This window comes from Heteronotia binoei, chromosome 10 (assembly GCF_032191835.1).
Source record: "Heteronotia binoei isolate CCM8104 ecotype False Entrance Well chromosome 10, APGP_CSIRO_Hbin_v1, whole genome shotgun sequence".
Taxonomy (NCBI): domain Eukaryota; kingdom Metazoa; phylum Chordata; class Lepidosauria; order Squamata; family Gekkonidae; genus Heteronotia; species Heteronotia binoei.
The window spans coordinates 72,840,767-72,856,853 of NC_083232.1; the positions used below are offsets into that span (position 1 = coordinate 72,840,767).

General features: G+C 45.2%; 1 protein-coding gene across 1 annotated transcript in view; it reads right to left on the minus strand.

Moving 5' to 3' along the window:
- The window catches only part of TGM4 (transglutaminase 4), a 33,661-nt gene extending 20,963 nt beyond the window's left edge, over positions 1–12,698 (minus strand). The window contains exons 1-3 of the mRNA XM_060247490.1: positions 12,640–12,698; positions 3,255–3,434; positions 400–506 (exon numbers count right to left, since the gene is read on the minus strand). Coding sequence (XP_060103473.1) covers positions 400–506; positions 3,255–3,434; positions 12,640–12,655 — 303 coding nt within the window. The 5' untranslated portion in view covers positions 12,656–12,698. The remainder of the gene's footprint in view (positions 1–399; positions 507–3,254; positions 3,435–12,639) is intronic.
- Between the last annotated feature and the right edge of the window lie 3,389 nt (positions 12,699–16,087).

A 16,087-nucleotide genomic window follows, 5' to 3' on the forward strand; every position in this document is an offset into this window, starting at 1 on the left:
CATCTGGCCTTACTTCACCAAAGGACCATCATGGTTGAATGGAGATTTGAACTTGAGTCTTCCCAGTCTTAGTTGAATGCTTTAGCCACTATGCTGCATTGGCTCACATGTGCACTAGACTGCATAAATTAAATTTACAAATCTGACCCAGTCACTTCCAACTCTGGTTTTTCCTCCCTCCCTCTCTCTAAGGAGCTCAGGGCAGTGAACATCATTCTCCCCTCCACCAATTTATCCTCCTAATGACTCTATAATGTGGGTGTGGCTGAGAGAGAGTGATTGGCCCAAAGTCACCCAAAGAACTTTCATGGCAGAGTGGAGATCTGACACACCAGATCCTAGTCTGGCACACTAATCACTGCACCACACTGGTACCAGATGATATCCCAGATGGCATACCTCCTTCCCGTTGGTTTGACTGATGGTGGCACGCCAGCCATTAACCTCCTGTCCTGACCTTGCATTCAAGGATAAAAGAGTCCCACTTGATCGCTTTGGTTTGTCACCTAGAAGAATTCAAGTTCATAATATTACAGCATGCCAGAGAATGGCAGGGGAGCAGCCTTCATTTGCTATTTTTTGATGGGTATTCTAGTACCCATATTACCAAAGCCTGTTTCCCAATGGATGGAAACAGCATGTCCCCGTGAGTGTATGTGTGAATGTCAGAGAACAACATCTCAGTTATCTGCCTGGTTACATTATTCTTCTGTACTGCAAACAGTCAGATACTGAAATGCTGCAAGAATGGTTGCATTAGTCCCAATATGTAAGTTCTAGTGCAATATATTCAGTTGTTTGTTTAGCAGAAAAAGTCGCAAAACAACATGGAAACAAAATCAGCTCTTGTGGTGGTGAAGAAGAAGAGGCTGCTGAGAAATCAGAGAGGATTTGTTGAGTTTCCCTCCCTGAGAAACATAATATTGACACATTGTTAGACAGCTTTACCGTAGGCTGTGCCTGGATCATAAACTATCCGCAGGCCCCATCATGTACATAATAGGATTATGAACAACCAGGAATAAGGCCCATTGTGAGGAAAAGTACAATGAGCTCTAAAAAGAGACTCTTGGCAAGTGTCCTTCCACCTTGCCATCTTCCCACCCACTCAAGTGAAGGCATTCAATCCCACCCACCCTTGGTGTCTTCCCATCCCATCCCTTCCAACTACCCCCCAGCCCAACCACCTCTTCCTCTCAACTACCCCCACAACCTTGGCACTCCAGTGCCCCACTTGTGACATTCACTTACCCCCACTCCTTGCTGTCTTCCCACCCACCAACCCTTGGCCTTAATTCACCTCCCCACCCTTGTTGTCTTCCCATTGACCCCCAAACCTTGGCATTCACTCACTCCCCACCCCTGCTGTCTTCCAATCCACCCCACAGCTGAAACAGATGCCAGCTTCTCTCCCCCCCTCCCCACATGTGTGTATGTCCCCATGCCTGTGATGGTTCAAAGCCCTGAAACAGGCCCAGAATGAAGATAAAGAAGAATAATTATAGCGGGTGTGGGGGGGTACATAATGATGGTCATACAGATGCTGAAGCCCAGCATTCCTTTTGTTTGCAGTGCATTATTGTTGCCTTTTCCTATCATATTTGGCCTTGCAGCATTTAGCATCAGCATGAGCTTGTGGGGTGATCTGGGCTTTTGGTTGTATTATAGTATACCACAGAGTATGTGCCTCAAGGCGGCCATTCTCTGAAGGGGAACTGATGACTTCAGTTTTCTATCTCCTTCCCCCTCCCTGCAGCCTCTACCTAGGAAAAATATAGTCTTTCTCTACAGTGTGGATCAAAGCAGAAGGGAAATGACCTTAGCAGGGTATAATGACACAGAGTCCACCTTGCGAAGCAGCCATTTTCTCCAGGAGAGCTGCTCTTTGCCACCTGGAAAGCAGTTGTAATCTGAATGATCGCCAGCCCTCATCTAGAGATTGACAACAGTGTTCTTCAAGTGGGAATGGCTGGTTTGGAGGGAGGAGGCTATGGCATTGTACCTGTCTGAGGTCCCACCTCAACCCCACCCTCTTCAGGATCCACCCTTCAAATCTCTAGGAATTTCCTAAACTGGAGTTGGCAACCTTATGCCCTTTCCAGCCAACCATCAGCCTACATTTATCTGCCTTCTAAATTCAGCTTTCCATCTGCAGCCTCCACTTAGGAAAAGGACAGTCTTTCTTTGCAATGAGGACCAAAGCAGTTTACATAATTCTCCTCTCCCCCTTTTGATCTACCCTGTGAGGTAGATTAGGCTGAAAGTCTATGACTGGTCCAAAATCACCCACAGCAAGAACCTGGGTCTGGCAGACCCTGCTCTAAAGCACTAACTGCTTTGCCACACTAGCTGCGATAGGGGGGCTGCTGCTGAACAGTAGCAAGCAGCCAGGCCTAGTGTAGCCAACTTCCAGGTGGAGCCTGAAAATCTCCTGGTATCACAACTGAACTCCAGACAATGGATCTCTCTCCACCTGGGGAAAATAACTGCTTTGGAGGGGTGAATTCTATGGCATTATATTCAGCAGCCTCTCTCCTCCCCAAGCTCTAGCTTCTGTAGACTGCTCCACAAAATTTCCTTGAACTGGCAACCCTAGTCAGGACTGACTCCAATGAGTTCTCCCTCAAGGGCCAAAATAGGCCAGGAAAGAGCCTGCCCCCACCATTTACTGACAGAAATAAGCTTGGCTGACTAGCAACAGCCACTGCCTAGAAGCTTCCCCTGTGACCCATCCTTGTCTGCCCTGGGGCAAAGCTGAGGGGAGGAGGAAAGGAGTGAGTGACAGGAAAGAGACAGCCACCATGGCCTTTGAGGAAATGCTCCTGATGGGGCAAGGCCTTGCCACCTAGTTGCATTTTGAGAAGAGAAGGCCCATGAGCCAGTTCACCTGCGTAGCTATCCGCCCTAGAAGCTAGTAGTAGGAGGATGTTCATCCCTCATCTCTTCACTGTCTTCCTGCTACTGCTGCCAACTTTCTCTTCTGAATGCCACTGAGAATGAGTAGACAGCAGCAGTCAGAAGAGAGGAGCAGACTCAATCAATGGAATGCAATGGAACTTGAGTGGTGGTTGACTGACCAATGGCTGATGAGGTGAGTAGTGACCAGTATTTCTGGGCATATATGTATATATATTTATAAATTTGATTGCACTCGTATGGTCTATTCCTTGTAGTAGAATATGGAACCTATTAAGAACAGGAGTCTCAATTCCCACCTTGAAATGTAATGTAGTGAACAAAAAAAATTATCTTACCAATACTGAACTGCAGTGTGATTTTGTCCTGGTCTTTCAGCTCTCTGTTAAAGGTCAACTGCAACTGAAACTCCTTTCCACGCCTCACAACCAGACTTGAGTTACTGTAATCATTGGTGTGGTGGAGATATGTATTGTGTTTTCTGAGGAAATCGATTCCAACAGCCTTCAGAGGACCTCCTAGAAATTATGACAATTATGGTGGGAAAAAAAAGAGAGATTTTTACTATTTGTTTATTAAGATATTTATACCCCCTTTTCTTTCAAAGGGGACCCAAAATAGCTTACAATATTATTCTCCCGCTCCCTCCATTTTATTTCATTTATTTAGTTTTTGTTATTAATTCAAAAAATGACAGTTTTGTTACTGGGTTGCTTTGTATATGGCATTTTTTCATTGTTGTTTCTATCATTACTGTTGTTTTGTTTTCATAATTCTATTTCATTACTATTTTCCATTGTTTTCAGTGGAAAACACCTCCCATTCTTGGGACTGTACCTTCATCCAAATTGGACAAAACTCAGGGGAGGGGTCTTACCCAAGGACTCTGACATTGCCACATTTCAGACAGACAGAATCGTCTTCCCCACCCCAACCTTTGAGGCAATGAAAGGCACCTATGTTTAACATTAGATCCTATGGGAGAATTGACAGGAAAGATTTACAATCTGCTTCTGCTCCTGGACGGCTGGAGGATTAGCCACAATTACGGTAGGTTTCCACTCCCCAGTTGTGTCCTTTACTAGACAGAAGGGCTTTGGACATGTTTTCATATGCCTGGTAGTGACATCCAGACTAGACTACTATGATGTACTCAAGTCTGTCTTCTTGCTATCTCAGAACATGTTTGCCAGATGGCTGGCAGGGGTAGGCCCTTGGGAATATATTGCTCCTATTTTGCTACAGCTACACAGAATGCCCTTCAGTTGCAGCACTCTGCTTAAAAGTGCTAGTTGTGATTAGGGATGCTGCAAATTCTGAGTCAAACCTGTTCAGCAGTCAAACTTACCTTGTTCAAAGTTTGAGTTTGAGTCCAGTGGCACCTTTAACACCAACAAAACTAATTCTGAGTATAAGTTTTTGTGTGCATGCCATGCACTATCTGAAGATGCACGCATATATATGAAAGCTTAAAATCAGAATTAAACTTTGTTGTTCTTAAAGGTGCCAGACGACTCAAACTCTGTCATCTTGCTTCAGACCAGCATGGTTACTCATCTGAATCTTGTCCAGCTGCAACAATCAGAGATGTGAGCCAACTGCAGGGTCTGTTAGGTTCAGCATCGAGCCCCTTAAATGCTTGCCAAACATGTTTGCAGTGTTTTTAAACTGCATGTGCATGAAAACACTGATGATCCAAACTGATTGGCAGATGTAAGTTCTATGTAGATGGCCACTGAACATCAGGACTTTAAAAAAACATTGCATCGAGAACTGTTCTGTTTATTTAAACATCTGCCTGCCTTGTTGGAGCAGTGGTGCAGCAAAGAGGCGGAGTATAACTCGATCACGCTGTGGGAGGATGCGCATGCATGAAATGCCAATTGCATTGCACTGCACTCTGGGAAGCAAGGAATACAATGAAAAATCCTGCCAAACAGTCACAAACCCTGAAGATAGATTCAGATGGGTAACTCTGTTGGTCTGAAGCAGCAGAACAAAGTTTGTGTCTAGTGGCACTGTTAAGACCAACAAAATGTTATTCAAGGTGTAAGCTTTTATGTGCACACACACTTCAAATATGATGAAATAGAAGTCATCAGTCCATACATATAGGAATAGGGTGAACAGCAATTTAGCATAAGCATAACAAAAGTGTGTAACAGATGCAAGGACCAAACTGGAATAACAAACTTAGTTTATATGGTCACCATTCGTTTGGGTTTAATTCTGGGAAAAAACATAGTGAAGGAAATAAATATATCAAAATTGGAGTGGGCAGATGTACCCTTCTTAATTTGTGGGATGCTGAGAGTAATTAACCAAGACCCTGTTATTACACTCCATCAGTCTCCTCTCAAATGTGGAGGCAACAGTACAGCATCCTCTTATTTGAGGTAGTGCAATTGGCTGTGGCTGTGCAGTGTATCTCCTCTGTCCCCAAACCAGAGAAATACATTCCAATCTACCATTCCAAATTACATTACATTCTACTATTCATTACATCACATCCAAACAAGAAACAAAATAAAATAAAGAGGATGTATGGCCCTTCTGGGGGATTGGTGGGAATACAGATGTAAAGACTGAATGATATTAGCATATGGAGTGAGCTAAGAAACCAATATCCCTGTTTAATCCTGGGGGTTCAGTTTTTCTGAGTGTTTTAATAACTTGTAACTCAGCAATTTCCCTTTCTAGTCTGTTCCTGGAAAGAGCTCCTGTATACATGTGCCTATGCACTGAAGTCATCACTGGATGCCCCAGTCATCAAAAGTATGATAGTTGGATGGATAAGAGAGGACCCCCTCAATTACAGTAGCTTGACTTTAAAAAGTCTCCCCAAGGAAAGCCTGCATAATCTCTACTGGCATTTTAATAATGTTGAAGGCTGGCACACCCTCTTGAGTGCTAGTTAGGTTTGGTATTGGTACCTCCAGTGACATTGACAGATGTTCTTTAAACGTTGCAGTACTCACATTTATTGTCATCTGAAACTGGGGGCTGCTTTTGGCTGTTTTTTTAAACAAAGTTTTTATGTTTTATGTTGCTTTAAATTTAAACATTTCAGGACAGATGCCTGGACTGTAATGTAACACAGTGAAGTTTATCCATTGCAAGCAATCTAAGCCCCCAGCAAGTACAGGCAATTCCATGCTAGGACTCACAAAGGACAGTTTTATGACTTAATGTGTTGCCATTATAATGTCTTCAAACATTAACAAAAAAAAAAAAAATCTCCAGCTCACAACAGAGGACTTTGATTAAACAAATCAAGAATGAAAGACTCCAGGAAGCATTTGCAACCAAGTAGATTAGAATGCACATCAATTGCCAGGTAATAGAGTTCCAGCTAGACTTTGCTTTGACCAGGGGGAAGGTTCAAAATGCATGAATGGCTTTTGTTTTTATTTGACAGAGGCTGGAACTCAATCTTGCTGCGTTCCAGAATCTCTTTTGGAAATTAGCACAGAGGCAACCATGACCTTTTGACTTCCAAGGCAACATTAAACAAGGTGCCCCCTCCTTTCCATCTGTGTTGCCAGCAATGGCTAGCCACCCACTCTCCTTCCTCCAGTTTGGTGTAGTGGTTAAGTGTGCGGACTCTTATCTGGGAGAACCGGGTTTGATTCCCCACTCTTCCACTTGCACCTGCTAGCATGGCCTTGGGTCAGCCATAGCTCTGGCAGAGGTTGTCCTTGAAAGGGCAGCTGCTGTGAGAGCCCTCTCCAGCCCCACCCACATCACAGGGTGTCTGTTGTGGGGGAGGAAGGTAAAGGAGATTATGAGACGCTCTGAGACTCTTCGGAGTGGAGGGCGGGATATAAATCCAATATCTTCTTCATCTTCTTCCTACTGGTTCCAGAGACTACTGGATTTTTCCTAAAGTAACATTATCTTTAGGAAGCATCATCATATCCAGGACGGTGCCATCCAGAAAAAGCCAGCTGCTCTAATTACTGGGCCAGCACTGCTGCAGGGAGAATTAGATTTAAGGTCTCTTTGTCACTACCATGGCAGACACATTAGGGGCAGCACAGAACTTTCCAGGACATCCCTAAAATATGCTGCCTGGTGTGTGGTGGACACATTTTGCCAACCCTAAAATATGCTGCCTGATTGTCACGAGCCATGAGATTGATTTTCAGGACCTGGAATCTAAGGTTTCCTGTATCTGGGGCAATCAAATGATTCAGGAGCCCATCTGGAGTAGTTTCTACTGCTCTTTAGAAAGACATGGGCCGTTTTCGCATTAGCATTTACTCCGGGGTGGCATCCCATTTACCTCCAGATCTTTTGCTCGATTTCGCACATGTTGCTCCACGGTCACAGTTTGATCCGTGGCTTCAGCACGTTCACCGCAGTATCTGGATGCGCATGTTAGCGAAGTTTCCTAAAACCTGCGGATCCACTCCGTGGAGTTTGTTGTGGGAAACTCATCATGCTGTTAGTGTGCATGTGTAGTGAGCAAGAGTGCCACCTTCTGTCCTTTGTTTGCTTACACGTGGAGAGGAGCAGCAAGATGGTGAGACAAGATGACTCAGTGGTGAAGAGGATTTCTCCATGGTTCTTCTGACCCCTTGCCAGATTCCTCACTACAGGGTCAGATTAACAATTAGCCCAAGTAGGCACTGGCCTATGGGCCTCCAAGTTTTTAGGTGCCCCGGGCCAACTCCACCCCGGTTTTCCCCCTGCTTGTAGCCCTCCTAGCCTGCATGTGCAGCCAGCAACTGAGCCGCTCTTTGCCCGACTTGCCTGGTGCAGCTGACGCTGGCATCATTGCCAAATTTGCCTCTCTCTGCCTCTCCCCTGCAGCTTTGTTGAAGGGGCTTTTGAGAAGGTGCCTGCAGGCTGCAGCAGGGGCTGCAGGTGGCAGGATGGCTGCTCCAATTCTAAGATAATTTGTGAGGGGTCCCCCAAGATTTTGACTGCCTAGGGGCCTCCACAGGGTTTAATCTGGCCTTGCCTCACTGCAGTTCACTGTCTGGATCTTTGCTTCCATTGCCTTTCCCCAGCTCCCTTGATTTGCTGCCTAGTGTCTCTGCCATGATGATAGCAATGAGGTCATAACTCTGCCCTTCTCTTCCCCAACATGGCTCTGATGCATTCACAGCTTAATGGGATTACAGATCTAGAAAGGCTGAAGACCACTGCTCTACATGATGCAATATCTGAGACTTGGCTGGCCAAAGCAGAAAGTATCAAACTACATGTGATGCTGGAGATCCATGCTGAGATGTATCATTCGGCAACAACAATAACAATAATGTTTCAGGGGAAGAATATGGATTGTGGCTATGGTGCTGTGGAAGGGGACAGAATTCTTTGCTTTAACACTGAGAGTTCTGGCTATTTTAGCCCTTGTATGAAGAAGGAGAAGAAAGAGGAGGAGGAGAAGGGCAACCCATTCCATGCAGGATCCCCAATATCATGACTAGTTTGCACCAGAATAAGTGAAAGAGACTATTCTTTCCCCCATAACTAAGTCACCAAAGCAAGTCCTGAGGCCAGGGTTGGCCCTAGGCTATCTGGCACCCTAGGCAAGGCTAACTTCTGGCAACCCCCCCCCCCCGGTATTGATAACATCACCAAATCACATGGGGGTGCCCAATTTGGTGCCCCCAGAAGGCTGATGCCCTAGGCAATTGCCTAGTTTGCTTAGTGGCAGGGCCAGCCCTGCCTGAGGCACCTGGGAAAGAATAGCATAGTTTTCAAGGCATTTCCTTCATGCAAGTGTAATCCCTGGCACTCTTCTTTTGGCAAATTAAGCAATCCTCACAGAGCTATGGTTTAGTCTGAGGCATTACAAGAGAAAGAAACACCCCAACATGAGGATTGCAGTTCATTATGACTGCACATTCCTTTTGACAAAAAAGAAGATGATGATGATATTGGATTTATATCCTCCCCTCCACTCCGAAGAGTCTCAGAGCGGCTCACAATCTCCTTTACCTTCCTCCCCCACAACAGACACCCTGTGAGGTGGGTGGGGCTGGAGAGGGCTCTCCCAGCAGCTGCCCTTTCAAGGACAACCTCTGCCAGAGCTATGGCTGACCCAAGGCCATGCCAGCAACTGCAAGCGGAGGAGTGGGGAATCAAACCCGGTTCTCCCAGATAAGAGTCCACACACTTAAGCACTACACCAAACTGGCTCTCCATGTCCCTTTGAATGCCATGTCAGAATGTTTTCTTCTTTGATAAGCAGCTTGGGAACATGTTTTAGGTTAATGCATTAGCTTTCCACTATAAAAACCTGGATGCTTGGAGCATCTCACTTGAATATATTCACTAATGTCAGCTGTGTGTGGAGACTGGCCATGATGATACCTCATACATTCATCATACATTCATTCATTCATTCATTCATTCATTCATTCGCTTAATCGTCACAACAGCCTTGTGGGGGTAGGTTAAACTGAGAGATTGTGATGAACCCCTTGTTACCTGGCAGGCTTCTATGGTTGAATGGGGAATTTAAGTTCCAGGTTCTATTCTGATGTTAAAACCACTATGGGCATACTACCCCTCAGTTCATAGAATCATAGAGTTGGAAGGGACCTCTAACTGGAGTTGGAAGGGACCTCGGTTGCTGACTTGCCGTCTCGCCGACGTGGGGATTCAGGGGTTGGCTTTACAATGGCTTACCTCTTTCCTCAAAGGTCGGGGACAAAGAGTGGCGATTGGGGGTGAATTGTCCCAGAGGTACCCGTTGGATTGCGGGGTTCCTCAGGGAGCAGTTCTATCCCCGATGTTGTTTAACATCTATATGCGCCCTCTTACCCAGATTGCCCGGAGATATGGGCTGGGCTGCCACCAGTATGCTGATGACACCCAGCTCTATCTACTTATGGACGGCCGGCCTGCCTGTGTCCCAGAAAACCTGGACCTGGCGTTGCAGGCCGTGTCTAGATGGCTCAGGCTGAGTGGGCTGAAGCTAAATCCGACGAAGACAGAGGTCCTTTGCCTGGGTCGCCGTGGTCCGGGGAGGGAGATTCCCTTACCGGCCCTCGACGGTGTGCCTCTGTCAGCGGCGCACAGGGTTAGGAGCCTGGGGGTGCTACTGGAGCCTACCCTAACTATGGAGGCCCAGATAGCAGCCACTGCCAAGTCCGCATTCTTTCATCTTAGGCGGGCAAGGCAGCTGGCCCCTTTCCTGGAGGACGGCGACCTGGCAACAGTGATCCATGCAACGGTCACCTCGAGGCTGGACTACTGCAATGCCCTCTACATGGGGCTGCCCCTGTGTCGAACCCGGAAGTTGCAGCTAGTGCAGAATGTCGCTGCCCGGCTGTTGTTAGGGCTCCCTAGACGGGAGCACATTCAGCCGGGGCTTCGGGAACTGCACTGGCTGCCGATAACATACCGAGTTCGGTACAAGGTGCTGGTTATGACCTTTAAAGCCCTTTATGGTCTGGGACCTGCCTACCTTAGGGACCGTCTCTCCCCACATGTTCCCCAGAGAGTGCTGAGGTCGGGGTCTCAGAACCTCCTTGTAATCCCTGGGCCAAAGGAGGCCCGTCTGAAAGCGACCAGGGACAGGGCCTTCTCGATTGCAGCTCCCTGTTGGTGGAATCAGCTCCCGGAGGAGGTGAGGGCCCTGCGGAACCTGGAGCAGTTCCGCAGGGCCTGTAAAACAACCCTCTTCCGGTTGGCATATAACTAATTGTGATCAGAATGCCGAATACTAAATCTCAAACATCAGATTACTGAATATTGGAAATTGAAGGACTGATTTAAGGAAAATGTAGCATAGTGTATACCGATGTGAGTTTTATGTATTTTTAAGTTTTTATGTTTTTATTGTATAATTTTAATCATATTCAAACCGATTTGTGTTAGTTTTTACTGTTGTAAGCCGCCCTGAGCCCACCTCGGTGGGGTAGGGCGGGATATAAATCGAATAAAATAAATAAATAAATAACTCTAGTCATCTAGTCCAACCGCCTGCACAATGCAGGAAACTCACAAACACCTCCACCTAAATTCACAGGATCCTCATTGCTGTCAGATGGCTATGTAGTCTCTGTTTAAAAACCTCCAAGGAAAGAGAGCCCACCACCTCCCAAGGGAGCCTGTTCCACTGAAGAACCGCTCTAACGGTCAGGAAGTTCTTCCTAATGTTGAGCCGGAAACTCTTTTGATTTAATTTCAACCCATTGGTTCTGGTCCTACCTTCTGGGGCCACAGAAAACAATTTCACACCGTCCTCTATATGACAGCCCTTCAAGTACTTGAAGGTGATCATATCATCTCTTAGCCACCTCCTCTCCAGGCTAAACATCCCCAGCTCCTTCAACCTTTCCTCATAGGACTTGGTCTCTAGACCCCTCACCGTCTATATCCTTCTTAAAATGTGGTGCCCAAAACTGAGCACAATACTCCAGGTGAGGTCCTACCAATTCAGTCATGGGTCTTTCAGTTCTTGTTTCATTAAACCCTCTGAGGCAAACGAGGGAGCTTTATCAGACCCCTGTAAGTCTTTGACATCACACTTCCCTGTTGGAACTGTTTACCCTACACATATTATTAAGGATACAGGAGCTCTAATGTTAGGATCTTGGCAAAAGGCTGTAAATAACTTGAAACTGTTAACAAGATGCATAGGATGATTAAAAAGAGTACCCAGGGGGCCAAAGAGTTTAGACTAGAGTATACAGAAGTGTCCTATTGGGCTTACTCACAAGTGTACATGAGGTCACAGACTTAACCATTGAAATCATTATGATCAAAAGGCTAGACTGCATTATTTGTCTTCCACTGGTATTGCACAACAATTTATATGTGAACAAATAAAACTGTTAAGAAGTGTTAGTCATACTGGTAAGCCACAGAGACAACTCCAGTCATTTTTAGTGTCTCTCTCTTGGCTTCCACAACAATCTTTAAACAATGGAGAAATCAGATTTTTATGCAAAGTAGAAGAAACAAGATCAAGTTTTATTAAGAAATGATGGGTCCTGAGTCTAATAAAAAAGGTAAAGGTAGTCCCCTGTGCAAGCACCAGTCGTTTCCAACTCTGGAGTGACATTGCTTTCACAACGTTTTCACGAGATTTTTTACGGGGTGGTTTGCCATTGCCTTCCCCAGTCATCTACACTTGCCCCCCAGCAAGCTGGGTACTCATTTTACTGACCTCAGAAGGATGGAAGGCTGAGTCAACCTCAAGCTGGCTACCTGAAAACCCAGCTTCTGCTGGGGATCGAACTCAGGTCGTGAGCAGAGCTTAGGACTGCAGCACTGCAGCTTTACCACTCTGTGCCACAGGGCTCTTCTTGAGTCTAATACAATCCCACAAAAACAAAGCAGGAGTCCAGTAGCATATGTAATGAGATAAAAAAATCAATATCCCTGTTCGGTCCTGGGGAGGTGTTTGTTCTAAGTTTCATAATTAACCACTGCCTACCAGCTATAAGTAGCTCTGCTCACTGTACCCCATTCCATTGTCTGATGCAGTACGCATGCATACAAAACCTTACATTCTGAATAAAACTTTGTTGGTCTTAAAGGTGCTACTGGACTCCAACTTTGTTTTACCGTTTCAGACTAACACAGCTGCCCACCTGCATCTATCTATAATCCCACAAAATTGACTTCCCATTTAATTTAGCAGCAGATTCGTGAGATTCCCCAGAAGCTTTTACAAAGTGTGTTTCCTGGGTTTTTCACCCACCAAGGTGTTCAGTAACAAAACCTCAAATCACCGGAGCTCTTTCCTGTACTTACCAGCTGTCTGACTCATGGTCTTTCCTGGGCTTTGTTCTTGTACAAATGGCTAAGGTAACAGTGGCTTTGCTGAAGGAACCTGCCCCTTTTATCAGATTCTTGGAGGTGTCAGAATATACAATGTCAAAGGGGTGGGTGGTGTTTGGAAAGAGGGAGTTGGTGCAAAGGAATGGCTTAAGCTTTACATTGGATATTTTAAAAACCCTTAAGTAGCTACAAGACATTAATCAAGTGCTGCTCTGACAGGCAGAGTTTATCCCCCAAACAACTGAAAGACACAAACATTTGTTTTCACTTACAAATATACAGATTACCAGCAGAGTGGAATGCACACACTCTAAAGGGCTTTAATGGTAGAAATTACAGAATGTCAACCCCACCCCACTCCCATGCCAGTCAGCCATGAAACACTTCAGAAAGAGGGACCCATCAGAACAATCCTCTTCAGTGTCAAGGTCGGTATAAGTTCGGGTGGGAAGCTGTTTTGGTCTGAAGAAGCAGAGCAAAGTTTGAGTCCAGTGGCACTTTTAAGATCAACAAAGTTTTATTGTTATAGCACTGCCAAACTGAGAAATATCCCTATCAGTTACATTATTCACTGCCTCACTTTTGTCTTTGGTGATTTCCATGAATTCTAAGTCAAGCAGCCTGATGCTAAAATAATGGCCAAATCTGAAAAATGATGACTGTTGTTAATTTTGGATTGGTTATAACAGCTACATTAATAACTGCAGAGGTCTCCACCTCCCGCCCCCCCCCAGTTTGGTTTTATGTGATTAATATACAAATGCACAATCCTTACTTGTATGTTTTTCCTGAAGAGGCAAATGGCAAGCTGGGAGGAGGCACCCTTTATGCACCTCCGTTTCCCTCACTCTCACAGTGCATCGCCATCAAGTCCCCCCCTTCTGCATTCCCCTGCACATTCTAACTGCATTTTTTCTTTCAGTGCTGATTTCCCCCCTTTCAGTTCTGAGCCCGCTTTCAGTCTGCTTCCCCCCACCCAGGCCTTCTCAGGCTGTTTCTGCACTCCTCATTTCTTCTGCTTTCTCCCTCACCTTTTGTATTGTGTTCTGCATTTCCTCCCACTTTCACCTCACATACGAGTCAGCTTTTATTTATTTATTTATTTATTTTTATTTATTTATTTGGGATTTATATCCCACCCTTCCCACGAATGGCTCAGGGCGGCTTCCAACAATTAATCAAACTTAAAATTTAAACAATTTCAAATATAAAACAATTGAATATTTAAACAGTTAAAAACATTAAAACAGAGTAAAACAGAGTTGTTCCTTCTGCATTCCCTCCCCCCCCCCCCCCACAATTCTGTTTTCAGTTTGCTGAATCCCCAGCTTTTCCAGATCCTATTTTGCCATGGACTTTTATCTTACTCCACTTTCAAGTCAAGGGTATTTCTGATGCAGATATTATCCTGTGGATACTGCATCACCACACATCCTTTTCTTGCCTCATGCCCATCTCTCTTTTTTGTCATCTCCACCACCAAGATTGTGGCTTGTTGTTTCCCCCACTCTGCACCTTCCTCCCTACTTTGCTGCAGTATTGTTAGAGTTTTCCATCTTTTTAATTTCATTTTTTTTAACAAGCTCTTTTAGTCTAGCGAAATGATAAGCTGATCACTAAACTTTGTTTGGTAGAGAAAGAAAGCATTAGCAGGGCATGATTTAACAATTTGGCTGCCGTTAAAGGGGAGGCAGCAGACGGCCTTCTCAGACCTATTTGAGAGTTTGGTGAAACTGATGCTTTTGCCCTACATGTAGCAATGTAATCTCTAGGAATCTCACATTCTCATCTTTTCCCATGTCCTTGTGCACAGTGCCTTCCCCTAGGGAGATGTCAGGAGAATGGCTGCTGCCTGCAGAGCATGGAAGAGGGCTCTTCATCTGCTGGACCCTTGGTCTGGAGCTAGAGTGCCTGCTGTGGATGCCCCTTGCCTGTGGCAGCTCCTGCTTTCCAGACATTGTGGAACTGCTTGCCCTTCCACCTCCCTGATACCTTCCTCAATCCCTCTTCATGCTTACTCTTGAAGAAAGTGAAAGGGAGCCCCCCCTAATCTTCCATTGTTTCTTGCCCCCAACATCCACTCAAACAGAACCCCACCAGCAGCAACTAAGGGTAGGAGGGACACAAAAGCAGAAGTTTAGGCTCCTTTTGTGATGATTTATCCCTTTAGTTCACTTCCAAGCCAAAGGTAATTTAAAAACATACACATTTCCTTGGACTTTTCCTCCCCCCTCTCCTTGGAGGCCAGTTTGTCTCTCCTTATTGGTCAGTTTTGCATTGGGTGTCTTTTTTGAAATAGGAGAATAGGAAAATAATTGGCTTTGTCTGACTCATTTGCAGAAATGGTCAGTTAGTTCAGTTGGTTAAGATCCAGTGCTATTAACTGCAGAATTGTTGGTTTGATTCCCCAGGGGGCAATTTTGGTTTTTTTGAGGAAAATATGGTTTCTTATAAATGGACTCTGACTACAAACATTTCAAACACGAGGATAATGCTGTGGAACCTGCTCTGGGGCAGCAGCAGCCTGGTTGTTTGTTTTTTTAAAGTCTGGTCCATCTCAACACCTGGTCTTCCTCTTTTACCTGTTATCTAATTTCCAAATAATACTGTGGGGGTGGGGGGAAGCTCAGACTATAAAGCACTGACAACTCCACCTTTCCCCTTTGTGAATCACTTCCACCAAACTGCCACACAGCAACCTCTCCACTGCCTCTTTGGCCTTTTTTCATCAAACTTTTAAAGCATTCCCTGCCAATTTTTTTTCCTCCAGTCATTCTGGATCACCATTAAACTATTTGACTACCAATAAACGGGTGGGGGGGGGGGAGACTACTAATAGCGACCCCACAGTAAATTCAGCTCAAAGAATCTCTGATTTCAAAAGACACACCAATGCTAAACTGACCAATCAGGAGAGACTAGCCCCGCAACACTCTCTGGGTTTTCTCAGTAGTATGTAGAAAATATACTCCTCAATTCCTAACAGAAAACCAGAGAGAGGGAAAAAGGTTCAAAGTGCAGGCACAGCATTCGAAGTAAACCCCAGCTGACTTAACATCAGTAAACAAAAATCAGAAGCTGTGAATGCAGAAAGGGCCAAGATTTTTTTTTTTGTGGGGGGGTGGAGTTAAAAATCACTACCAGTAGTGTTGCATCAATCCAGTTTGCTCCATTCCCACCACATTTTTTAAAAGATCCAAAGTGCATTCCTAAGCAGAATTACAAATTCCAACTATCACATTGACTTTAATGAACTGAGAAGGATACAGCTCTGCTTTGGATGGCCCTGTCAATCGGAGAGTTCCTTCACACAGACACTTTAGGAGGACTAGGGGCTGGCTTGGGCAACTTCACAAGAATGAAATGGTGGTGAAGACCTCTCCTGTGGTCTTCTACAGGTTGCTGATTTTACAGCAGGCTT